Source organism: Vulpes vulpes, chromosome 6 (assembly GCF_048418805.1).
Source record: "Vulpes vulpes isolate BD-2025 chromosome 6, VulVul3, whole genome shotgun sequence".
Classification (NCBI taxonomy): domain Eukaryota; kingdom Metazoa; phylum Chordata; class Mammalia; order Carnivora; family Canidae; genus Vulpes; species Vulpes vulpes.
This window is the reverse complement of record NC_132785.1, coordinates 120337673-120365480: the sequence shown is the minus strand read 5'-3', so window position 1 is coordinate 120365480 and position 27808 is coordinate 120337673. Positions and strand designations below refer to the sequence as shown.

At 35.3% G+C, this 27808-nt stretch overlaps 1 protein-coding gene across 3 annotated transcripts in view; it reads left to right on the top strand.

Annotated features, from left to right (window-relative positions):
* The window catches only part of EML5 (EMAP like 5), a 184102-nt gene that overhangs the window by 137087 nt on the left and 19207 nt on the right, over positions 1-27808 (top strand). For 2 of the 3 annotated variants that reach the window (XM_072762199.1, XM_072762200.1), the window contains exons 24-32: positions 6605-6693; positions 7733-7909; positions 10597-10798; positions 11716-11842; positions 14518-14532; positions 20308-20386; positions 21568-21697; positions 23968-24066; positions 26773-26793. In XM_072762199.1, coding sequence (XP_072618300.1) covers positions 6605-6693; positions 7733-7909; positions 10597-10798; positions 11716-11842; positions 14518-14532; positions 20308-20386; positions 21568-21697; positions 23968-24066; positions 26773-26793 — 939 coding nt within the window. The remainder of the gene's footprint in view (positions 1-6604; positions 6694-7732; positions 7910-10596; positions 10799-11715; positions 11843-14517; positions 14533-20307; positions 20387-21567; positions 21698-23967; positions 24067-26772; positions 26794-27808) is intronic. The other variant, XM_072762201.1, reaches the window with a different exon arrangement.

Below are 27808 nucleotides of genomic sequence, written 5' to 3'. Positions count from 1 at the left end.
TTGTTAAAGTTTTTCCAAACATAATTAAACAAAATGCTTTTTTAAAAAATCCTCAAATTTATTTCTATGGTTTTTATATGCATAGGAACAAAAATAGTTTTTATGTATATACACACATAAAAATTAAACCATTTATGAATTCAATATGTGGTTGACTGTGGAGGAAATTGGTTTTTATATTTAAGACTAATTTTTCCCATTAAAGTTAAACATCCTACTTCTAGGGAAGATAGAGTAGGAGGGTGCTAAACTCACCTTGTATCAGATACAGGTACAACTAACACCCACATCAGTGTAAATAACTCAGAAAATGGCCCAAAGACTGGCAAAAGAGATTCTCCCCAGCTAAATGTAGAGAAGAAGCCACACAAAGAGGGTAGGAAGGATAGAGATGCAGTTGAGAACTAAAAGGATTCATAGGACTGTCTTCAGGAGGGAGGAGGGACACTGCGGGCTTGGAGAGAGGAGAGAAACAGACCATCACAGTGGGGAGCCCACAGGGAAAAGACAAAATATTTGGCTTTGAAAATGGGTTCAAATTCCACAAATTCTTACAATCAGTTGTAGGCTTAACACCTAGAATTTTAAAAATCAGCCCTTTTGGCTCTGGGAGAGCCAGGAGGGTGAGAGGAAACTGAGTCTCCCCCCTTAATGACACAGTGTAACAAACAGCCCTGGAAGCAGCAACTGGAAAACCCATGGAGTATGTAGAAGGGAGTTTTGTTTTACTAATCTCAGAGCATATGAGTTGGGAAACTATCTAAGAACAAAAGAGCTAACAGATAGATAGACAGATATTTCCCTCCCGTGTCCCCAGCCTAGACATAGGGACAGCAACAAGAACCAATGAAGCAGAAACACTCTTCACCTAAATTTCTTTTTTTTTTTAAGATTTATTTATTTGTTTGTTTGTTTGTTTGTTTATGATAGAGAGAGAGAGAGGCAGAGGCACAGGAGGAGGGAGAAGCAGGCTCCATTCCAGGAGCCCAATGCGGGACTCGATCCTAGGACTCCAGGATCACGCTCTGGGCCAAAGGCAGGCGCCAAACCACTGAGCCACCCAGGGATCCCCTAAATTTCTTAACAATGCTCCCTGCTCCTACATTCTTCAGATACACCCCTTCCAGCAAGACCTTGGTTCCAGGTCTCCTTTCACAGCACACCTACACAAGCCTTGCTAACACCACATACCCCACTTCTATGTGCTCCTGGGGACATGCCCCTTTCAATATAACCTTGGCTGGAATCCATCCAAAGCATTGCCATAATTCTGGCAGAATGCAAGCAGCCCTGACAGGAACCAGCACTACTACGAAGTGACTCCTACTCTGGGGAGAGTCAAACATAACCATAGACATTAGTCTAACTACAGTGCCAGCAGTGAGTTGGGGGCAGACATCTCATCTGACTGCAAGTCCCACCCACCTATGAAAGCTTCTCAGGGGACAACACAGGGAAAGTGCCCTACAGTTTGGTCCTACTACATCTCTGGCAAACACCTGGTCTGACTCAAGCCCAAGGTGGCCCCAGACTGTCCCATTAACAACAAAGGGAAAAACCCTGCCCACAGCAGCAGAGAGCCATTGCAGATGACTGGACTGAAGGCAAAAGCTACTCAGCTACAACAGTAGGGCACACACAACACACATAGGAGACACTTCTGAAGCGCTGGGTTCCAGTAAAACAGGGGACATGGTGCTACAGGGCACCACAGGACCTCTTTTTCATAAGGCCACTACTTTCAAGAGCAGGAGATATAACTGACTTTCCTAACAGAGAGAAATAGACACAGAGAATTAGACAGCGTGTTGAGACAGGAATATGTCCCAAATGAAAGAAGACAAAATCACAGTAAGAGAGCTAAACAAAATTTGAGATAAAAAAAACATGCCTGATCAAGGATTTAAAGTAATGACCATAAAGATACATAATGGACTTGAGCAAAGAGTAGATGACCTCAATAAGACCCTTAATAAAGAGAAGAAAGCATAAGAAAGAGTCAATCAGAAATGAAGAACTCAATAAACGAAATTTAACATATCCTAGATGGAATAAATAGTACACTAGAGTAAGCAGAAGCATGAGACTCTACAACCTGGAGGACATAATAATGGAAAGCAATCAAGCTGAACAAGAGAGAGGAAAAAATAGAAATAATAAATGATAACAGACTGAGGGGGCAGCCCAGTGACTCAACAGTCTAGCGCCACCTTCAGCCCAGGGTGTGATCCTGGAGACCTGGGATCGAGTCCCACGTCGGGCTCCCTGCATGGAGCCTGTTCTCTCTCTCTCTCTCTCTCTCTCTCTCTCTCTCTCTCTTTCTCTGTGTGTGTCTCTTATGAATAAATAAATAAAATCTTTTTAAAAATTAAAGAAAAACAGACTTAGATAACTCAGTGATAATACCATCAGGAGTAATAACATTCACATTATAGGAATCTCAGAAGGAGAAGAAAACAGGAGGCATAAAATTTATTTGAAGAAATAATAGCTGCAAACTTCCCAAATCTGGGAAAGAGAAATCTAGATCCAGGAGGTGCAGAGAGCCCACAACAAAACCAACCAAGGAGGTTTACGTGAAGACACACAGTAATTAAAATGGCAAAAAGGAGTGATAAAGAGAAAATTTTAAGAGCAGCAAGAGAAAAGAAGATAGTTATATACAAGAGAAACCCCATAGGACTTTAGCTGATTTTTCAGCAGATGTTTTGCAGGCCAGAAGGAAATGGCATGATATATTCAGAATGCTGAAAGAGAAAACCCTGCAGCCAAGAATATTCTATCAAGCTCTCACTCAGAATAGAAGGAGAGATAGAGTTCCCCAGACAAATAAAAGTTAAAGGAATTCATGACCACTAAACCAGCCCTACAAGAAATATTAAAGGTGACTCTGAGTGGAAAGAAAAGACCATAAGTAAAAGTAAGGAGGGATCCCTGGGTGGCGCAGTGGTTTGGCGCCTGCCTTTGGCCCAGGGCACGATCCTGGGGACCCGGGATCGAGTCCCACGTCAGGCACCCCGTGCATGGAGCCTGCTTCTCCCTCTGCCTGTGTCTCTGCCTCTCTCTCTCTCACTGTGTGCCTATCATAAATAAATAAAAATTATTTAAAAAACAAAAACAAAAACAAAGTATATCACTAAAGAAAGCCAGCAAACCAGGAGAGAAAAGAATGAGGGAAGAAATGAATAGAGAAGAACTATAAAATCAACCATAAACAAGTACCAAAATGGCAATAAGTACCTACCTACCAATAATTACTTTGGATGTAAATGGACGAACAACACTCCAATCAAAAGACTAGGGTGAAAAAAAAAAAAAAAAAACAAAAGACTAGGGTGAGAGAATGGATAAAAAAGCAAGACCCATCTATATGCTGCCTATAAGAGACTCATTTCAGACCTAAAGACACATGCAGATTGAAAGTAAAGGAATGGAAAACCATTTCTTATCCAGGTGGAAGTGAAAAATAAGCCAGGATAGCCAATACTTCTATTGGATAAAATAGACTTTAAAACAGAATCTGTAACAGGAAATAAAGAAGGACAGTATATATTAATAAAGGGAACAATTCAACAAGAGGATATAACAGTTGTAAACATTTCTGCACCTAACATGGGAGTACTTAAATACATAAAGCAATTAATAACAAACATAAAAGAGGTAATTGATAGTAATACAATAATAGGTGGGGACTTTAGCACCTCACTTATATCAATGGATAGGTCCAAACAAAATCAACAAGGAAACAGTGGCTTTGAATGACACTGGACCAGAGGGATTTAACAGACATATTTAGAACATTCTGTCCTAAAACAGCAGAATACACATTCTTTTCAAGTGCATATTAAACGTTCTCCAGAATGTATAACATACTAGGACACAAAACGGGTCTCAACAATTCAGAAAGCTTGAATTCATATCATGCATCTTTTCTGACCATGATGCCATGAAACGAGAAATCAACCACAAGAAAAAAAAAACTGGAAAGAACATGAATACATAGAGGTTAAATAACATGCTATTAAATAATGATGGTGTCAACCAAGAATTCAAAGAAGAAATTAAAAACCATGGAGACAATGAAAATGAAAACACAATAATCCAAAATCTTTGGTATGTAGCAAAAGCAGTTCTAAGAGGGAAGTTCATAGCAAAATAGGTCTACTTTAAGAAGCAAGAAAAATTTCAACCTAACCCTACACCTCAAGAAGATAGAAAAAGAACAAAACCAAATCTAGCAGAAGAAAGGAAATAATAAAGATTTGAACAGAAATAAAAGAGAAACTAAAACAATAGATCAGGTCCATGAAACCAGGAAGCTGGTTCTTTGAAAAGATCAACAAAATTGTTAAACCTCTAGCCAAGTTCATCTAAAAAAGAAAAAATATATATAAAAAAGGACTTAAAATCAAAAATGAAATATGGGAAATAATAACCCGACATCATAGGAATACAAAGAATTGTAAGAGAATAGTATGAAAAATAATATCCCAGGGATGCCCGGGTGGCTCAGTGGTTAAGCTGAGCCTTTGGCTCAGGACGTGATCCTGGAGTCCCCGGATTGAGTCCTATGTTGGGCTCCCTGCATGGAGCCTGCTTCTTCCTCTGCCTGTGTCTCTGCCTCTCTCTCTGTCTCTCTCATGAATAAATAAAATCTTAAAAAAAAAAAAGAAAAGAAAAAGAATATACCAAACAATATGACAGCATAGGAGAAGAGGATAAACTCCTAGAAACATATAACCTATCAAAACTGAAACAGGAAAAGAAAATTTGAACAGACTGGTCACAGCGATGATACTGAATCAGTAATCCCCAAACTCCCAACAAACAAAAGCCCAGGACCAGTAACTTCACAGGGCAATTCTGCTGCACACTAAAAAAGAGTTAGTGCTTGTTCTTCTCAAAATTTTCCAAAAAATAGAAGAGGAAAGAAAGCTTCCAAATTCATTCTTTAAGGCCAGCATTACATTAATACCAAAACCAGATAAAGACACCACAGGAAAAGAAAATTACAGGCTAGTATTTCTGACGAACATTAGATGCGCGGTAATCCTCAACAAAATATCAGCAAACAAAACCCAACAATATAATAAAATCACTCTCACAATCATACAGAATTTATTCCTGGGATGCAGGCAGGGTTCAATATTCACAATCAATCAACATGATACGTCACATCAATAAGAGAAGGGATAAAAAGCTTATGATCATTTCAGTAAATAGAGAAAAAGTATTTGACAAAGTACAGTATCTATTCATGATGAAACCTTCACAAGGTAGTTTAGAGGGAACATACCTCAACATAATAAAGACCATATATTAAAAAAAAAAAAAAAAAACCTTGCTTACATCGTATCATTACTTTATGGTGAAAAACTGGGAGCTGGGGGATCCCTGGGTGGCTCAGCGGTTGAGCGCCTGCCTTTGGCCCAAGGTGTGATCCTGGGGTCCTGGGATCAAGTCCTGCATCGGGCTCCCTGCATGGAGCCTGCTTCTCCCTCTGCCTGTGTCTCTCGTGAATAAATGAAATATTAAAAAAAACAAAAAAACAAAACGGGGAGCTTTCCATATGATCTCAGGAACAAGACAAGGATGTCCACTCTTATCACTTTTATTACACATAGTATTGTAGAAGTCCTAGCCACAGCACTGAAATAAGAAAAAGAAAGAATCATGGGATCCCTGGGTGGCGCAGCGGTTTGGCGCCTGCCTTTGGCCCAGGGCACGATCCTGGAGACCGGGATCGAATCCCACATCAGGCTCCCGGTGCATGGAGCCTGCTTCTCCCTCTGCCTGTGTCTCTGCCTCTCTCTCTCTCTCTCTGTGACTATCATAAATAAATAAAAATTAAAAAAAAAAAAAAAAAAAAGAAAGAATCCAAATTGGTAAGGAAGAAGTAAAACTTTACTCTGTGCAGATGACATGAATACCATATATGGAAAATCCTAAAAACTCCACAAAAAAACTAATAGAACTCATAAACATATTCAGTATGGTAATAGGATATAAAATCAATATGCAGAAATCCATTGCATTTCTATACACTAAAAAGGCAGCAGAAAGAGAAATTAAGAAAACAATCCCATTTACAATTACACCAAAATAATAAAATATCAGGGTACCTGGCTGACTCAGTTGGTGGAGCATGTGACTCTTGATCTCAGGGTTGTGAGTTTGAGCCTTATGTTGGATGTAGAGTTTACTTAAAAAGAATAAATAAAGTAAAACTTTAAAGAGGGAGGTGGGAATATGGGTGAAATAGGAGAAGTGGATGAAGGGTACACTTACATGATATAATGTATTATAGAATTGTTGAATTGCTATATTGCACACTTGAAACTAATATAACACTATGTTTTCTACACTGGAATTTAAAAGAAAAGGAATTTAATGGGAGAAAGGTGGTAAAAAATACTAATGTAATGTTCATTGAATGCTTTTAAATAGGATTGACTCTATTAATTGTACATAATATGAAACAATTTTATGATTATGAAACAAATGTCATAATAAACCATGAAAGAAAATATTTTAAAAAGTTAAACATCCTACTAAATGTATAGATATATTTTATATATGTATATATTTTTTAATTTTTTTTAAGGAAAGCTTTTACAGGTCAACACTGGTGCTAAGGAACAGTTATTCTTTGAAGCTCCCAGAGGGAAAAAACAAACCATCCCCAGTGTGGAGGTAGGAAAATAATAGTGCTTGCATTATTGTTGATCTGACAAAGTGGTTAGAACAGTGATGCCCACCTTCCATCATTTACATATGAAGCCTGTTCTCAGATTATTCAAATCAGAACTATTAGTTTATTTTGCTAGCCTATTAGATGAGTAAAGGAGAAGGTGTTGTATTAAGAAAAGGAATAAAACAGGGGCGTCTGGGTGACTTAGTTGGTTAAGTGGCCTGCCTGGCTTTTGATTTCAGCTCAGGTCATGATCTCAGGGTTGTGAGATCAAGCCCTGTGTCAGGCCCAGTGTGGAGCCTGCTTGAGATTCTCTCTCTCCTCCCCACCCCCGCCCTCCCTGGCACTCATGTGCACACTCTCTCTATAAAAAGGGAAAAAAAAAAAAAGGAATAAGTCACTTTTATGTCTAGCCATGCTCCAATTACTTTCCTCAAAGGACATGAGGCAAATAGAAGACATGCTATCTTAGATAAGAACACTGCATGACTATCAAATCTTTTGTAACCCATATGCCTAGATGCTTGTTGGCAAATACCTGTTTAAAGAAAAGAAAAAAGAAAAAAATGTGTTTGATTTTGTGAGTGACAGTATTAGCAAAATTTTTGACATGGCCAAGGAAGAGAGGCTAAACAAATTTAATATGAAAGTGGCTTAATAAGGAGAGAGACTCTAAGTAAAGGTTTTTAATTTGCGATAATGATTAATTGGAAAACATGCCTCTAAAGTATTAGAAATTTAGACATGAAATATAGATTTCTTGATTATTCTAAGAGCAGAAATGGTCTTATTTATTATCACTGAATTCTCAGTATCTAGAACACACAGTGGATATATAACATCTTGAATGATGTTATATTTTTCTACAGGAATTAGCAGACTTAAGAAGCTGCAAAACCAAAACTAATAATTTCACTGTTTTTATTAAAATTTTAGTTTTACTTGTGCCATATATAATTATAAAGAAAAATATTCAGATTTTTGTTGTCAATATTTAAAGTTTAGATATCACGAACTTACAGCCTTTTTTTTCCTTTTTAGGTAGAAAAAATTTGTTGGGCATCATGGACAAGTGTGCTTGGTTTATGCTGTGAGGGAATTTGGCCAGTAGTTGGAGAAGTCACAGACATAACTGCCTCTTGCCTCACCAGTGACAAAATGGTCCTAGCTACTGGGGATGATTTGGGATTTGTGAAGTTATTTAGATATCCTGCTAAAGTATGTGTTTTTCTTTAACTCTCCTAATGATCATAATTATAAAAATGGTTAAGGTAATGCCCTTTCATAGTATTTTGTTGGGTAATATGAATATACGTATGTATTATGAAAGGTTTAGAATTATGTACCCTATTTTTGACATAATATTTATTGCTTTTATTTAGAAGTAGTCTTATAATTTATGATCCTGTGCCTTAAGTCTACTGTACAGGGTTTCTCAGTATTGAGTAATATAAATATCTCTTTTAGAGGAAACATTTCTTTTATCCCTAATATTAACTTAAATAATTTTGGTATTCTTTTGATTAAGTATATACCATCAACAGTAAACACAGACTCTTTATATTTATAGCTTTAAAGTTTAAAGTCTTTTAACCATTAGAAACAAAATACTATAAATGCAATATCTACCTATAAAATCAAAATAGCATTGATTCAATGTAATGAATGATATTTTGCTAAAACTAGACTGCACAGACTCTTTGGCGTGCTACATACCATGCTGTGGTGTGCAGTGTGGAAATTGAATTCTCTTAATTGTTTTCCTCTTTTCAAGCTACTGGGAAACAGGCTTCCATTTAGCACAAAAATAAAATTCATATATCAAGTCCAGATGCATTTATTTCTTAGTTGTCACTGATTCAGATATATAATTGACCTTTGAACAATGTGGGGGTAGGGGTGCTGACCTCTGAAATTCACTTATAACTTTTGACTCCCCAACAACTTTACTAATAGCCTACTGTTGAACGGGAGCCTTACCAGTAACATAAACAGTCAACATATATTTTGTATGTTGTATGTATTACATACTATACTCTTACAATAAGCTAGAGAAAAGTTATTGCAAGAATAATCAAAATATAAAAATAAGGAAGAGAAAATACATTTACAGTGCTGTATTGTGTTTACCAAAAAATATCTGCTTATATATAAGTGGACTTTTGCAGTTCAAACCCATGTTGTTCAGGGGTCAACTGTATATTATAATCTGGCAACATCACAAACATAAACATAAATTTGAAATAGGGCACTGAAATCATATTATGATATTGATCTTAAATAGCTGCTTGTATTTATATTTTTAGATCAGCAATGAAATGAAAACACAAGTTTAAAAATTCTCATAGAGAACCCAGGCACCTGAAGAAATATCTCACACATCCGTATTTTAGATACACTTAAGTGGCAGAACTTTAATTGATAAAGAATGTGTTCCAATAAGGCATTTATTGATCAGAAACTTCACTTCCAGGCTTTCTAGATGGTATAGGTGCCCTAAGAATAGGTTCTAGGACAGTCATCTACAGATTCCTGCTTGGCTTCACTGTAGCAAGAACCACAAAATCTTTGGGAAGCTACCTTCTTGCAGTGTTTGGACGAAAGATCCCTCCCTTCTATTTCAGCTGACCTTTATTAACAGTATTTTCCAAAGAATTCACTGTTTTAGCTATCACTATATTTAAAGACATTTATTTTAATACCTTTGAAAAATGTCCATTGAAAACCTGCTTAGAGGGGAACCTGGGCAGCTCAGTTGGTTAAGCATCTGCTCAGGTCATGATCCTGGAGTCCTGGGATCGATCCCTGTGTCAGGCTCCCTGCTCAGCAGGAAGTCTCCCTCTCTCTCTACCTCTCCCTCTCCATCTGCCTCTCCCCCAGCTCGTGCTCTCTTACTCCCTCTCTTAAATAAATAAAATCTTTTAAAAACTAATAATAAAACCTGCTTCTAATACGTTGATCTGATTTTTATGCTAGTGTTCTGGATTTAAAGTTGCCAGTGTCTATAACTTGGATTTTTCTTGATATTTAAAAGAAAAATACATTTTATATGTACTATTTATAAACACAAACGCTAGTTAATTAAGATACAATATATTTACATGAGTATATTCCAAAAGGGTTGATGATTACTTTCTGTTAATATGGCCATGTACATAAACATTTATATCCTGACTTTGTTAGTTATTATTGCATCTGTACCCAACAACAATGTCTGCATAGCCATTATTTTGAACAGATGTATACTTTTCCATATATATACACTGTAGTTAACTATTATTTGACTGACTATTTAAGGTATTTAAATTTTTTCACTGCTGTAAATATTGTGGTGGATGTTTTTTGCATACATAGCATTTTTTTAGCATAGATCCCTAAAAGGGGGACTGATAAGTCAAAGGTCAGACATTTTTATGCTTTTAATGCACAATACCAAGTTCATTTTTTAAAAAAATGTGGGGCAGCCCTGGTGGCGCAGCGGTTTAGCGCCGCCTGCAGCCCAGAGCGTGATCCTGGAGACCCTGGATCGAGTCCCACATCAGGCTCTCTGTATGATGTCTGCTTCTCCTCTGCCTGTGTCTCTGCCTCTCTCTCTCTCTGTCTCTATGAATAAATAAATAAAATCTTTAAAAAATAAAAATTAAAAATTAAAAAAAATTTTTAAATGTGCCCAGGGTACTAGAAATTTGTGAAACTACTAGTTTTATCCTGTTGTCACCAGGTTTAGGAATCATCATTTTTTATTCTAGTGAGTTTCAGTGTTTTCTTTTCTTTTTTTTACAAGATGCCTTTGTAATGATTAATCTCTAATCATATATTAAGAAAGAAATTCAAAATTATAACTGACCATTTTTAAGTAGTAACATTTCTCAGAAAGACTCTGAATTTTTCTTTTTAATCTTTAGGGAAAATTTGGAAAGTTTAAGAGGTATGTGGCCCATAGTACCCATGTCACAAATGTTCGCTGGACTTATGATGACAGCATGTTGGTTACCTTAGGAGGTGCAGATATGTCTTTAATGGTTTGGACAAATGAAATGGAGGGCTATCGAGAAAAAAGACCTTGTGATAGTGAAGAATCTGATACAGATTCAGAAGAAGATGGGGGTATGTCATTTTAAAGTATTTTAATTAAAACACAGAAACAGTTTAGCTCAACTAATTTAAACTACAATAGTAGTTTAAATTATTACACAAGTAATAAGTATGTTTGAATAATTGTGATTTTAGTTTTTGTGGTCTGTTTAACACCAAAATTGATTTTACGAATCAAAAATAATGAGCTGGCATGTATTGATGCTTAGTATTCTTCATCTATAAATGTAGGATAATCTTGCATTAACTACTATCAAAATAAATTTTAGGTATTGAACCTCATGTTTTAAAATGCTTTTTATCTTTTCCTAATATACAAATAATACCAGCTCATTATAGAAAAATTAGAAAATACAGTTTGCAATAAAAATAAACACAGAGGGATCCCTGGGTGGCGCAGCGGTTTGGCGCCTGCCTTTGGCCCAGGGCGCGATCCTGGAGACCCAGGATCGGGTCCCACGTCGGGCTCCCGGTGCATGGAGCCTGCTTCTCCCTCTGCCTGTGTCTCTGCCTCTCTCTATATCTCTCTGTGACTATCATAAATAAATAAAAATTTGAAAAAAAAAATAAACACAGAACTTATCATTTGAAAACTTCAGAGAGGTAACAGAGGTAACTTCTGTTAACATATTGAGATATTTCCATGGGGGTTTGTGCATTTATATAAATTATTTTTATATAATCATTTTTAACAAAAATATATTGAATTTATATTCTGTAGACTGATATTTTTTGATAATATTTTGAAAACATTTTTACAGATCATTAAATATTCTACATCATTTTTACTGGCTGTATATTATTTCCTAATTTGGCTATAACACAATTTACTTATTTCATATTGTTGAACATCCTGTGTCTAATTTATAGGATTGTAACAGAGCTCCTCAGTTGTAACTCAGAGAATAATTCTTATGTTTTGATGGCAGGCTATGACAGTGATGTTACAAGAGAGAATGAAATCAGTTACACCATTAGAGCCTTATCAACAAATATTCGCCCAATGTTTGGAGTCAAGCCTCATTTGCAAGGGAAAGAACCCTCAGTTGATGAGAGGTAATAGTCAAGTTTAAAACTAGATGAAGGAAAATATACTGGTATTAAAGTTGAATTTATTGTTTAACTGAATGTATTTTTGTAAAACCTAAGTAGCAGTGGTACTCTTGCATTTTCTAGCTCTCAGCACCTCTTAGAAAACGTGTTCATCCTTAAATACTTTTTGGTGGTGACACTGTCTCTTGCAAGTAGTTTAGGGAATATACAAAGTATCTGTGATTCAAGGAATATTATTTGCTAACTTTTATAAATAAATGTGAGAGAGTTGTAGGAGATAATGAAATTTGAATCCAATACCAAGTATGTTTTAGGAAGCACATGAGCAGAGATAGTATTAAATTTTGAAAAGGCATTTTTATCCATGTGCCTTTAATCAAGGATAGAAAATCATTATTTAAAAATTTTTCCAAAAGGCAAATTGAAGTATAGCCTCCCATTAGAGAATGGGAATCCCTGCTCTTTGTCTGGAAGCAGCACATCAAAAATAAAGGCTATGCCCACATAAATTTTATAAGGAGAGAGAACTTTTTAATAGTCTCTGAGATGACAGATCAAGAGAGCAATTGTGAACATGATAGTTTTAAAATCATTAGGGAAAATGGAAGACAATAAAGAGGTATATGGATCGGTGAATGACATGGACTTCAGAAGTGAAAAGTTTGTAAGGAACAATAAAGGAAAAATTATCTAGAAACCGCAGTGAGGAACCAAGGAGTGGGAGGTGAGAACAGCAGGCACCTCCGAAGCTGTGTTGAGGAAAACTTGTTTATGAGAAGCTGGTAAGAATATTTGAGGGAAAAGTTAAAAATGAAAGGGAGTTCACTCATCTTGAACAGAGTTTGTGGGAAGTTTGAGTGCATATCTAGTCAGAGAGGGTGGTGCTGAAGACTCGGGCGGGGGGCGGGGCTCAACTACAGATACGGCAGTCTAAGAAAGCACACTGGCAGAGGGGTTTGAGTTTGCCCTATAGGCTTAACATTCAGGGAAAAGAATGAAGTTGGAAGGATGAGGTGCATGTTCCTGATGCAGAAGAGGGATCTAAAAAGTCTCTGAACTGACTAGCCACACAGGTTCCCACGGAAGTTCTAGGTGGAGTGCTGAGTCATGACGCCTCCATAGCTCCTCTTCCAGGTGCCCATTGGCAGATGAGTACTCATATTATAATAGCTTTGGCATCACCTTACAGATAGGGAGTAGAGGGTGATTATCCACTTTGTCATCACGCATAAAGAGGCAAAGTATTAAATTAGGTATTTTAAGAAAGCTGACCAAACCGTTATCTAAATATCAAGATTCAACATTGAAGTGATCTGGTGGGAGGCAGTATCTTACAGTGCAAAGGATGTGGTTTTGGGAGTCAGACAAATGGATTGAAATACAAATTTTTATCATTTTCCTCTTGTGTCACCTTGAAAAGCTATTCTTTCCCTCCAAGCCTCCGTTTCCTTAGAGGTCAAATGAGCCTTATTGTCACTAACTTATGGAGTATTTTATAAAATGATATATAATATATATAAAAAACTTAGGTCTTTACCACCCCTCCCTGGGAATGAAATAGTCACCTGAGGGAAATAAACAATTTCTGAAGTTAAATATCCACAAAGTGGTGAACAATACCTATATATTTATAAATCAGAGGACTACATATAACTTTGCAAATGTGGATGTTTCTAATGAGAATATTGCAGTATGGTGCTTAAAATTACTTCAGTTATATCTCACAGGTAATGAAAAATAAAAAGTGTACTATAGGGAGGAAGAAGCTTTAGACGTTCCCATAAATCTGTTTCATTTATTATATCGATTTTTTAGAAAAATATTCTCATTTATGAGATAAATTAGGCATATCAGAAAATGTGACCAAATTTTAATCTATAGGCCATCATTCATGGTAAAAACACTTAAAATTCCTTCCTTATTAATGAAGTGACCCAAATTCTGACAGATGGAAGTATTTTGCTATTTATGAAAAATGCTTGATGCTGTCATAATCTTTGCTGTTAGCTTGTATTTTTTATAGCTAACATTTTCAAAATTATTTTTGAAATTATTTTACATTCTCAGTGTATTCTACAATTTCAACTCTGCTGAATTCTTTTGAAAATGCTGAGTCTAGAGTCCGAAATGACTCATAGTTAGGAGTCTTCATTTTCAAAAAAAAAAAAAAAAAGGAGTCTTCATTTTCATAAAATGAGAGAATTAAAGGAGAAAAAAATGAAGATATGTCTTTTTACCAACTTTGCATATATTTGTGAGGAGATATTATGGTCTATATAAATGTTTTTGTATTTTAAATAAAATATATCATTGCTATCAAATATGAAACGTAAACAGTGAAAACAAATGTTTGTCAAACATCCACTTAAAAGGTTTTGAATGATGTTGGTAACTACTCTACTTGGTTGATACTTCTGTGGGCCTTTTTTCCTAAATGACTTTAATAATTTTATGTTTTTCTTTTTGTAGCAAATCTTATATATTTAAAGTAGTTGTCAAACATACAATATTTTTAATAAAATTATACAGAACAGTATAGCATAAAACTTAGTCATTTTTATATTTCCTTGGAATTTTGTTGATCTTTCCTTTCTTCTGTTATTTCTGCATTTTATTCATCAGTTTTCATGAATTATTCATCATCAGTGTTTCTTTTTTTTCTCTTGTTCCTTTCGAAGGCAGGGGGTAGTAAGGTAAGTTTCATTAAATAAATATTTTATTCCATTATTCTTTGTTCTGTTTTGGTCTTTATTGTATTTTACAATGCTGATTTTTTTTCCCTATGAAACATGGAACTATATTTGTCAAGAAAGAATTAGAAGTAAAAGAAGTCCTACAGAAAAGTTGCATTTACATGTGCAGTATGTGTTTGCTGCTAAGGCTCTTCATTATGATCATTTGGTTTTATAAATGACTTTTCACAAACTCCAGATAGTTTAGTTTTTCCTTAATTTTCGGAGGCTTATTAAAATAGTTAACATATTTATCAGTGAAAAATTATGCAGTTTATAAACCTGCTAGCTTCATTTAATGTACATTTATACATTCATTTAAAAACATTAACATAGGGCAATGATTCTATTTGCATGTTTAATAAAATACTATGTGCTAGAAAGGACTCTCTGGGACACTTTTACAACTAGCTTTAGTGAGATAAAATTGGCTTCAGGCACTTTCTGAAATAGGACAGTGTGGAAAAAGCCAGTCTACTGTAGAAGTAAAAAAAAAAACAGATACCATTAGGAAAATGCTGGGAGATAAGGATGAAAAAAATAGATATGCAGCCAGATTATACAGAAACTCAGATATAAGGTACTCCTTAATTTATTTGGTACAGAGCAGAAATTCATTATTTGTTTTAAACAGGGGTGATGTGTATGAAGATAGGAGTCCAGAGTGTGATGTGACTTTTAAAAAGGCCCACATATCTTACTTAGACTTAACAAATAAAATATTTTAACAAATAAAATATTCAAATCTAGCCTCAGATCTGAGGTAGCTTATTTTGGACTGACCTGTACTTTTTAAAGGGACTCTGACAATTTACAATGGGAGTCACTTGTTTGAAAACAAAGCTAAGTGGAGATATATGTGCTGTCTTGGGTATGAGTGACTTTATGGAGAAGTGACTTCTCTTTCATAAGCAGTTTTCATGTAAAGCTTAGATGACCATTTGTTGTAGGTGGTACAAAGGGATGTTCTAGACGTATAAAGACAATTCCTGGTTTCAGCAGGGGGTGGATGAGATGACTTTGGTGATCTCTTCCAATTCTCTTTTGGTCGTTATGTTATTAAACGGTTTTGTTTTGGTTTTTTTTTAAGTTACCTCCTTACTAGCAAAACCCAAATCTAGCATGATCATGAGTAACTCCCTTTGCCTGCTAGGTTTGACTGGCCGACTAGGAAACACCTCCTTAGACAGTTTCCTTAATAGCATCTCCAGTGCTTCCAGCCTTTTAAGTTGGTAACATTTTATTACCACACTTAAGAACAAAGATAAGCTTCAGTATTTTGTTTGAAATTCAGAGTGCACTGTAGAGAAATACAAATGGTAAGCTTTAAAGTTTACAATATAGAAAATGTTCAATTCTCATTTTTCTTTTCCACCTTCTTTTGATTTCCCTGCCATTAATGGAGTAACTTTAGGGTTCTATGCAATCATAAATAAAAGCAATAGACCTTTAATATTTGTAGCATGGTTTATCTGCATTAAACTTGTAAAAATATTTTATTACAGAAATATTTTACTAGTGTTTTAAATTCAGATCTGTGTTGTAATCTTTTCCCTTTTTTATCTGCTGCTGAAAAGAGGTTCCAGGTAATCCTCTCTCTTTGTTATACTTTATAAGACCTAATTTTGTATTTTTGTCATCTTTCATATTTACCATTAATGAGCCATGTTACTTAGTGTTCTTTACATCTGTTCACGGTTTTCCATGTTTTCCTCCATTGAAATCAATATCACTGAAACAAATGGCATCTTAATTATTGGATTTCTGCTACATAAGTAATTGCTTTACCAAAACTTTATTTGTTCAGCTTGCATAATTTTATAGTATAACTTTATTTAAACAATGTCTATTATATAAATTATCTTTAAAAAATTAAAAGACACTTAACCGGCTTGTATGGATAAAAATTACCTGTTTGTTGTTTGGGTTACAGTTAAAGTGGTCAGATGATAACACTGAATAAAGTTCATCAACAAAACTGACTTAGAAGAAAAGCCAAGGCTGCTCTCATTCTTTAAAATGACCCTAAGGAAGGGCACCTGGGTGGCTTAGTTAGTTAAGTGGCCGACTCTTGATTTCGGCTCAGGTCACGATCTCCAGGGTTGTGCGATCAAGCCCCAAGGTCAGTGTGCTTAAGATTCTCTCCCTCTCTAAATAAATAGGCCCTAAGAGAAACATTTTTAAATGTTACATATTATAAATCAAATTAAATTTATTACTTACAGACATTCAAAGCGTATGAAAAAGGTTTGAAACCAAACCTTCTGTAATAATTTGAGGAGTTCTTTGTATATTCTTGTAAGTGCATGTAATTTTTATGTCACCAGCTGTGGTTATTTCTACATACTACTTCATATCATGTATGAATATATGTACTACTTTTATATTACATATTCAAGATGAGCACTTCATTCACTGTTATAGATGTGTAACCTGGAAATCATTTTGAAAATGTAAATATTTTTTCATTCTTTAATTTTATACACTTAATCACACCTTGGATTTTTTTCCCACAGCAAAATCATTTTATTTTCTGCTTTAGTTGTTACAAATTAAATATTAACTTAAACTTTGAAGTGAGTTGATAGCATGATTGATTGATTTACATTCGGTGTTCAGATTATTAAACATTTGAATAATGGTTATCTGAGATAAAATAAACCAAATAAGGTGGGTTTTTTTAATTAAATGGTTTTAGGAAAAGAGCCTCTAATTTTTTTTTTTTGAGTGTAGTTGGCACACAATGTTACTTTAGCTTCAGGCGTGCAACATAGTGATTTGGCAAGTTTATACATTATGCTCTGCTCACTTACAAGTATAGTAATGCTACCTCTGTCCCCATACAATGCTGTTACAATATCATTCACTATATTCCTTATAGTGTGTCTTTTATTCCTGTCACTTACTCATTCCATAACTGGAAGCCTGTATTTCCCACCACCCTTCACCTATTTTGCCCATCCCTACTCCTCCCCTCTGGTAACCATCAGTTTGTTCTCTGTATTTATTTTTTTTTAAATATTTTATTATTCTTTATTTATTTACTTATGATAGTCACAGAGAGAGAGAGAGAGAGAGAGAGGCAGAGACATAGGCAGAGGGAGAAGCAGGCTCATGCACCGGGAGCCCGACGTGGGATTCGATCCTGGGTCTCCAGGATCGCACCCTGGGCCAAAGGCAGGCGCCAAACCGCTGCGCCACCCAGGGATCCCCTGTTCTCTGTATTTATAGGCCTGATTCTGCTTTTTGTTTGTTGATTCGTTTTTTTAATATTCCACATATGAGTGAAATCATATGCTATTTGTTTTATTTCACTTAGCATAATACCCTCTAGGTTGTTGTCACAAATGGCGAGATCTCATCCTTTCTAACAGCTGCGTAATAGTTGTATGTGTGTTTGTGTGTGTGTGTGTGTGTGTGTGTGTCCCTTATTTATTGATCACTAGACACTTAGGTTGCTTCCATATCTTGGCTATTGTAAACAATGCTGCAATAAACATAGGGGTGCATATATCTTTTTGATTTAGTGTATTCATACTAATGAAGGGAGGTATAAATATCCAATAGTGGAATTGTTGAATTGTATGGTATTTCTGTTTTTAATTTTTTGAGGAACTTGCATACTGTTTTCCATAGTGGCTATACTAATTTACATTCCCACCAACAGTGTACAAGAATTCCTTTTTTCTCCCACATTCTTGCCAACACTTGTTATTTCTTGTCTTTTTTTACTTTAGCCATTCTGACAAGTGTAAGGTGATTTCTTACTGGGGTTTTGATTTGCATTTCCCTGCTGATTAGTGATGTTGAACGTCTTTTTATGTGTCTGTTGTCCATCTGTATGTCTTCTTTGAGAAAATGTCTATTTAGGGCCTCTGTCCATTTTTTAATCGAATTGTTGTGGGGGTTTTTTGGGGGAGCGTGTTGAATTGTATAAACTCTTTATATATTTTAGATATTAACCCCTTATCAGATATATCATTTTCACATGTCTTCTCCTGTTCATTAAGTTGCCTTTTTGTTTTGTAGACGGTTCTTTTTGCTATGCAAAAGCTTTTTATTTAGGTGTAGTCCCAAGGTTTATTTTTGCTTTTGTTTGCTAGATACGGAGACATATCTAGAAAAATGTTGCTATGGCTGATATCAAAGAAATTGGTTAAAAATTGGGCCAGTTCTTTTACATGTAACTGTATAGTTTTTGCCAGCACCATTTATTGAAAAATGGTCTTTTTCCCGTTGTATATTCTTGCCTCCTTTGTCATAGATTAATTAATTGAACATATAATCATAAGTTTATTTCTGTGTTCTTTATCCTGCTCCATGGATCTGTGTGTCTGTTTTTGTGCCAGTACCCTATTGTTTTGATTACTATAGCTTTGTGATATAGATTGAAATCTGGAATTGTGATCCCTGAGCTTTGTTTTTCTTTCTCAAGATTGCCTTGGCTATTTGGGGGTCTTTTGTGGTTTCATACAGATTTTAGTATTATTCTAGTTTTGTGGAAAATGTTCTTGGTATCTTGATAAGAACTGCATCCAGTCTGTAGATTGCTTTGGGTAGCATGGACATTTTAACAATATTAATGCTTTCAATCCATGAGTATAGAATATCTTTCCATTTGTTTGTGTCATCTTCAGTTTCTTTCATCAGTGTTTTATAGTTTTCAGAGTCCTTCACCTTTTTGGTTGAGTTTATCCCTAAGCATTTTAAGAGCTTCCACATTTAAATGATTTAAAACAGAAACTATATACCCCTAATGGGACATTACAAATAGATCCTGAACTAGCAATGGAAACAAAAAAGAGGGGGCTAGATGTGAGTGCTATTCTCTCAGCAAAATTGATGAATGTTTAGTAAATAGAATAGATAAGAGGAGTTGAAGGCAATAGTAAGTAATATAATAGCTACCTTTTACAGAGTGTTGTATGGTTTATAATACTATGTAACTGTAAAATGTTTTGCTTGACTAACTAATGGTGATGCCATTGACTTCACTAGATACTTCAGGCAGAAGGGAAGGTATAGGGCCTAGAGGAACAAGTAATGAGTACAAATCTGAATTTAGATATAACTTATGTTGCCAACAGTATAGAAAGTTCATATAAATATTTTCAAAATTCAAGAAGAATACATTGAATACTTGCCATGTGCAAGATACTGTGGTAGACACTTTAGAGCAGCAATCTACCTTTTTTCTAATATATCACATTAAGAAGGTTTTGAGTGTATTAAACTAACATTTGTGTATTTATAAATAATCTGCTCTTGGGGCAGCCCCGGTGGCGCAGCGGTTTGGCGCCGCCTGCAGCCCCGGGTGTGATCCTGGAGACCCTGGATCGAGTCCCATGTCGGGCTCTCTGTGTGGAGCCTGCTTCTCCCTCTGCCTGTATCTCTGCCTCTCTCTCTCTCTCTGTTTCTCTATGAATAAATAAATAAAATCTTTTAAAAAAATAGTTTAAAAAAATAATAATAATCTGCTCTTGTGCTAATGTGTTATTTACATTATGAAATATACACCAAAGAAGATAAAATGAATAAAAGTTCTAATATCTTCTTTCCACCTTCCTGCTGGGAAGATATCAGGATAAAGAGGGCATGGTATAGTGAGGAACACAGATTGGGTTCATTTTCCTGCAGGTGTGTCAGACATCTCCATCCAGTGGGCCTTGGTGAGGGAGGCTCAGTGAAGGTGCCCAGTAATGGATGCTTTTCCTCATTCCCACTTTCCTGTTTCAGGCCCCCCGTGAGCAGGGCCCCACCAAGGCCAGAAAAACTCCAGACAAACAATGTTGGCAAGAAAAAGAGACCTATAGAGGTAAGGAGGTTTCGGGCCCCCCTCCCCAGTGTTAACTTGTGCCTTAAAATGTATTCAGGATTCATCCCATTCCATTCTAGTAAGACAGCCAAATCTTGTCATTAGTTTTTTATGAAAATAAGCATACTGAATAATCTTTTAATAATCTGTACACACCACATGGGACTCGAATCCCAAGGTGGAGTCAAATGCTCTACTTACTGAGCCAGCCAAGTGCCCCTGAGTAATCTTTTTTGTTTGGTTGTAAAAATTGATTGCTTAACTGTCAAGTCTGAGTTTTGGATTGATACCCTTTGTTTCTTTTTGTTTTTTATTAGTCTTTTTTTTAGTTTTCCATGAAGTAAACTTCAGAGAATTTCTGAATGTAAATATATGTGAATGATCTATGGCTTATAGAAGCACAGGTACCTTGACGGTGTCTCATACTTAGAGGTTTGAATTTATAAGTCGAAGTTTATACCCCATGTGATATTCATTGTAGAGTTCAATGAAGGCTCTACTTCCCGACAAAGAAACTTTCCACAACAATTGAGCAGAAGGACATTCTCCCAGGCACTTAATTCCAGTATCAGCAGCTGCAAGCAAACCGCTAAATCAGGTCAAAAACAAGGCGACAAATCTGTGCGACAGAGATTGTGGGACTCATTCCCCAACAAAGCCTCACAAGGTCAAAGAAAAGGGACACTTTCAGTTATTCTACTAGCAGAATTATCTGCTAGCACTTTAGCATGAGTTATCAGAGACGGTGTACTTAGTTTTTTACACCAACGCTGGTATACTGTTTGGCTCCTCAGGAGTACAGCACTTGTACATAATATATTGAGTTATATATGCAGATTACATATTTTTACTAACAATGTAAATCAAAATATTATTCTTTTGGACGCAGGAAGCATCTCAGTGTTTAACGCATTAACTCCTACCAATTAAAATTCTTAAAATCAGATGGCTTTGTGATTCCCTTTTCCTTTTTATAACTCTCTGTAGAAAAGTATAGTGTGTTTCAGCTGCTATTCCAGTGCACATTACAGAGATGTGGATCTAGCTTAATTTTGTATTTGAAGTTTGTAAAACATCAAAATGCATCCTCCATTTTGACTGAAGATACCAGTACTATATATAAAAGTAATGGTGAACATTTAGGCATAAGGAGTTGTATAATGATTTTATTGTTTTTATAGGATCTTGTGTTGGAGCTTGTTTTTGGCTATCGAGGAAGAGACTGTAGGAATAATGTTCACTATCTAAATGATGGTGATGATATAATTTATCACACTGCATCTGTTGGAATTCTGCACAATGTTGCTACAGGTAGGAAATTCTGATTTTCCGGCTGCCACTTTTTTTTACGTTAGAATTTTGTTATTTATAATCTTAAATTTCTTTGTGAAAGCTATAAATAATTAAATTGCATAAGTCCAGAAGGTATTTCATACTGTTGAATTTTTTAGTAATATTTCAAGTAACCAAAAAAAAAATTTCAAGTAACCAGATTTACAATCTTAAGAGAGCATAATAAAGCAGGAGATTTCATAATGCAAAGTGCTCATAGGTCTCTGTTAGAGTGAAGGTTTACTATACCTTGAAACCATGTTTTATAATGAAACCATTTGTAACTTTATTTTCCCCTAATGTTAACATGAAAATGGATCGTGTAGCGGTTCTCTCTTCTAGGTAGTGATTAAAAGTAGCATGTTGGGTAAGTGATTGCTGGGGAATGAGGTGAAGTGGGCAATGTTCTTACTGAGGCCTCAGAAAGCCGAGGAAGATATTAAGAAAGCTGTTTCCCTGTGGCTCTATGTGGAGATGCTTTGTTTGATTCAAAGTGAGAAAATACTTCTTGATGTTTATTTAACTGATTGTATTGTTGGAAAGCATACAAAGTTCTCTTAGCATTATTTGATGACCAATGATGTGATAATCCTACCAGTGACATTCACTATTTAATTTTGAATTGTTTTTTTATATGTAATTATAAACTTCATAAAGTCTGAAAGTTGGAAGTAAAAACAGATATTTAGTCCAAGCATTTCTGGCTTTTTCCTCTGATAGCTTCACTCTGAATAGGTAAAGAAATGGATTATGTGAATCCTAATCCCTCATACCTACTCAATATTAATCATTAACATGATAATCCTATTTTGGTTTCCTAAAGAAAAGGATTCACCAAGATCCCACAGAAATCAGTAGTGATTTTCAATTTAATAATTTGAGTCATTTAAGAAAAACTTAGATAATCCTCTTTGATGTTTCACATCTCCTTCAAAGAGAATAGAGAAGAATAAGAAAAGATTATTTAGAAAGGAATATGTAGGGACGCCTAGGTGGCTCAGCGGTTGAGCACCTGCTTCTGGTTCAGGGCATGATCTGTGGTCCCAGGATCGAGTCCCACATCGGGTTCCCTGCCTGGAGCCTGCTTCTCCCTCTGCCTACGTCTCTGCCTTTCTCTCTCTATGTCTTTCATGAAAGGAATATGTAAATACACTTTCATGCTTATACTTGTAATTTTATTTTTAATTTTCTGATTTGTAATTAATCACCTTCTGATGGGATATATATAGAGAGAGGCGGGGGGCGGGCAGAAAGGAGGCTAGGCACCTCCCACTTGTCATTATTGGTCCTCTCCAGTTTGGGGTACCATGTTCACAGTCTAGGAAGTTTTGCTCTTCTTCAAACTTAGCCAGCAACACATATAATTGCTTGTTTGTTCTCACTAAACTCATAGCTCTGGGAAATATGAAGCACATTTCACTTTGAAGAGAGGTTTTAAACTATTAGATCTGGTAAATGTCATTGTTAAATTGTTTTGTTTTGTTTTGTGCTGCTTCACTTTTTGGAGGACTTACTGTTGATGGCCCTCTGTAATCTGGACCCAACCTACAACCTACCATCCTGACCTCATTTCCCACTTCTCCATTGTATTTACACAAACATACTTTCATTTTTTTTTTTTCACAAACATACTTTCAATACATCCTATATGATCACGTCTAAGGTCTCTTTACTATCAGTACTACTAGATAAATCACATGACTTCTTTATCAAAATTCTTGAGTACCTTCCCACTGACTACAGAATAAATATGAAATTCAGTGGCTGGCATTCAAAATCCTCTATCATTCTAGTTCCAATTTGCCTTTCCAACCATATTTCTCACATTTCTTCTTGACCTTACTCTTCAGCTAAATGCCCATATATGTGCATACTTAGTACTTTCCTGTCTTTGACCTTTGCTTAAAGTTTTTTTCTTCCTGGAATGTCCTTCCCCACCCACCTTCCCATTAACAGAGTCTGTCATGTCAGTCCGAGAGTTCCATATGCCCATGATAAGAATTCCCATAGCATTTGGATCTTTAACTCTCTGCGGCACTTGATACCTTTAGCCTTGTGTTACATGGTTTATGTTTTTCAGGACTCTATCCACTTAAAGACTTTTGAGTAATTTTTCCATCCTGATGATGATGATGCCCAAAAAATACGTACTAAGTACGTTAAACAGAAGTTTATTGTTCTGGATAAATGCATTTGACTGTTACACCTTAAAGTTTTCAGATTTAATTCTCAAATTCTTTTTTTTATAGGGACCCAGAGTTTTTATCAGGAACATAATGATGATATACTGTGCCTCACTGTAAATCAGCATCCCAAATTTATCAACATAGTGGCAACTGGCCAAGTAGGTATGTTTCTATATTTTAAAAAGAAACAATTTTAAGTAATTATATTATTCAAATTAATTCAGTATCCTAGGGGAAAAAATAAAATATATTTGTGTATTATTCAAAATGCATTTGTATATAAAACACACACACCCAGTTTTCCAATATTATTTGCTTCCAGGTATCTTTCTCTCACTTTGGTTATCTTAGTTGGTACAGACAGTGCAGAATTAAGAATGAACTATGTTATGGTGATTGAAATAGTTGGACTTAGTCCTTTAGCAGAAATTTCTGATCAACAAAAAGGACTAATGTGGCATTTAAAGCAAAAAGGAAGGGGATGCCTGGGTGGTTCAGCAGTTGAGTGCCTGCCTTTACCTCAGGTCGTGATCTCGGGGTCCGGGATAGAGTCCCACATCCCTGCAGGAGCCTGCTTCTCCCTCTGTCTGTGTCTCTGCCTCTCTCTGTGAGTCTCTCATGAATAAATAAATAAAATCTTTAAAAAATAATAAAGCAGAAAGGAAGAATTTGAGGAGGAAGTGGTAAATAAGGGGGAGCCAAGAAGTAAGTAAACTGACAGAGACACAACATCTGTGGCAGCTGGCTTGAGCCAGAAAGAAGAGAGAAGCTGAGTGCCCATGCTGGTAAATCCTTCTGCCTTTTTCCTTTCTTTGCTATTGATCTAAATTGTCAACTGTTTTAAAACCACTTGCTGTCTTCTTTTAGCTCTTTAGAAAACTTAAAAGCCATAACTCTATAAGCAAAATGATAGGATAGTAGGTCTATTTAGAACATATCTGTCAATAGTGATCACTGTGAATACTACACAATAGATTTGGTCAGTCAGAACTTCGTAACTCTGGTGTACTTGGTAAAAATGATTGATGTCATTGGGTTTGCTGGATCTTGGTGTAGGTCTCAGTGGCTCAGCCACATTTCCAGGTGTCCTTTTCTTCTTGGAAAGGATAATTTATGCTTTTAATATCTTCATTTTTCATACAAGTACTAAATTGATCAGTCAGAAAGTTGTCTAGGTTGCTTAGTTCTGCAGATAAACCACAAAGACCCTTGTATTCCTTCTTTCTATAAATTTTTCTATTTTTAAAAAGAAATAGACTGATACTTCATGCATTACATACAAAAGATTCTAATCTTTGAGTGTAAATGGATAGGTCTAGACCTTTTTTTTGCACTAAATTTTTAAAAATTAAAGTCTTATTTTTTTCTCTGCACAAAAAAAATGAAATGATATTACCGTTTTGGTCACGAAAGAGCCTAGTTTATTGCCTCTTGGCATAGAGTTATTTTTTACTGAGTTAAATTCATTTATTCAGCAAACTTATTGAGCATGTACCATGCACAAGGCATTATTCTAGATGCTGGAGATCCAAGCAACTTACCAAAAAAGGATAAAATCTCTGTGTAAATGGAATTTGCATATGAATATGATTCTAGAAGGCAAGATTCTTCCATTTCCCAGCTTTGCTCCTTTTCTTTCCCTCTCTCTCCCTTTGTTAAGCAATTTTGCTTAATAGTGCTGTAGTTTTCTTTTTTTTTTAAGATTTTATTTATTTATTCATGAGAGACACACAGAGAAAGAGAGAGAGGCAGAGACACAGGCAGAGGGAGAAGCAGGCTCCGTGCAGGGAGCCCAATGCAGGACTCAATCCTGGGTCTCCAGGATCAGGCCCTGGGCTGAAAGCGGCGCTAAACCGCTGAGCCACTCGGGCCACCCTTGTAGTTTTCTCTTTTGATTAAGAAATATGGTCACAAATATAATCTTTCATGAACTTTGACCCTGTTCTCCTTTTTTTTTTATTGAGATATAAATGACATGTAACATAGTAGTTTCAGGTGTACAACTTAATGATTCAGTATTTGTATTTGTTTTATTTTGAAAAGCAACTCTTTTCAAAATGAAATGTGGAATGGCTAATTATCCTCCACTCTCTGTCCTTCCAAGTCAAAGTCCAGGTGAATTTTAGATCATATATGCAGCCCAATGTCTTGCCCCGCTATACTCTTCCACAGAATAGATACAGAAAATTTTTACTGATGGCTAATGAATTATAAGATAGACTGAAGAGAAGACCGAAGAGTGAGGAACTTTTTCTCTTCTAAATCCGGAGAAATGAATCAGTAGTTAGTTTGCCTGCCAAGCTTGTATAATACCTGCAAGACTCAAAACACTGCCTAAAATGTTTATGGTTCTCTTTGTTCAAAATCATATAGGTCACAGGGGAAATATTTGCTTTTGTGGCATTTTACCAGTTACATTCAAACTTTTTTTTCCCTTGGCTAGAATCTTGGACTCTTAGGACCAAGCAGAGATGCATTAAAACTTCAGTCTATTAACAAGGCATTTTGTAAACTAAAACAAGAGTTGTATCATTTAAATAATGTCAATATATTATCTTTAAGTTGTTCAAATTTCAAGTAAAAAAATTAAAAAATAAAATAAAATTTCAAGTCAGTCATCAAATACAAAGAAAATAGTTTTTTATCCAAAGATTGAAAGATCTTATACATGAAATTTTAATATATGTGTAATTGAAGCAAATGGCTTCACTTACAGTTTACTCAATTTAACATAAGATTCATTTTGCATATGACTATGATATGTTATATAAAAATTATTTTGTGATAATTGAATTTTTATAAATTTTACTTTTTTAAGTATTTGTGTTATTTATGGAGGGTTATTTTTCTGCTGCTTTTCCATTTTAGGTGATTTGGCAGACATGTCAGGTAAGGAAAATTCATTTTCTGTTCTACTTATATTGTTTACTAATGATAGCCCAAATTTTTATAGAATCATAAGAAACTTGAAACTATTTTGGATTTTTATAAGTTAAAAATACATCATTTTAACATCATGATACTGAGCCCTATCTGCAATAACAATAGTAATTGTTTATCTTTAAAACTAATATACTTTTACCTTTTTAGTATACCAGCAGCACTATTGTAAGTACTTTACATGTATTACTTATTTAATTATTGAAAGAATCCTTCACGGTAGGTAATCACTTGCTAATACCATATAGCTACTAAGAGTGCAAATGGGAGTAAATTAATCTTAAATATGAATCAATAGATTGTATTGCCTAAAAGCAAAATTTTTAATTGTTATTTTTACATATCATTACATTTATTGCACAGTAGATCAATAGATCACTTAAAGATTTAAAAATAACTTTCTCTTATTGATCCTGACCATAGTTTTGTGACTCTAAAAAGCTGCTAGATAATGTGTGCATTGTTTTTAGGTATTCAGTAGGCTTTTTCAACCCAATTTTCAGTTTACATAATATAGTAAAAATAGCAGTTAAATGCAAAAATATTTCCCCATGATTTTTATCTATCTCTCTCTCCTCCAGGATAAAGTTTCATTTTGTAATTTAACTGTTAAACTACAAAATTATCTGATACAACAGGGAATCTTTTTGCTCCCTTGGTTATGTTCAAGAGCATGGGTTGGCAGACTATAGCCCTTGGGCCAAATCTGGCCCACTGTCTGTTTTTGTATAGCCCATGAGCTAGGTATAGTTTTTACTAAGTTAGACATTTGGGAGAAATAAAAAGAAAAACTCAGAGCACATGAAAATTATATGAAATTCAAATTTCAGTCTCCATAGATAAAGTTCTATTAGACACAGCCAGACTCATTCCATGTGGTTTGTGGCAGCTTTTTGTGCTCCAGCAGTGTGGAGAGGCTGCATCAGAGGCACACAAGATGCTCTCATTGCTTTGCCCTGCTGCT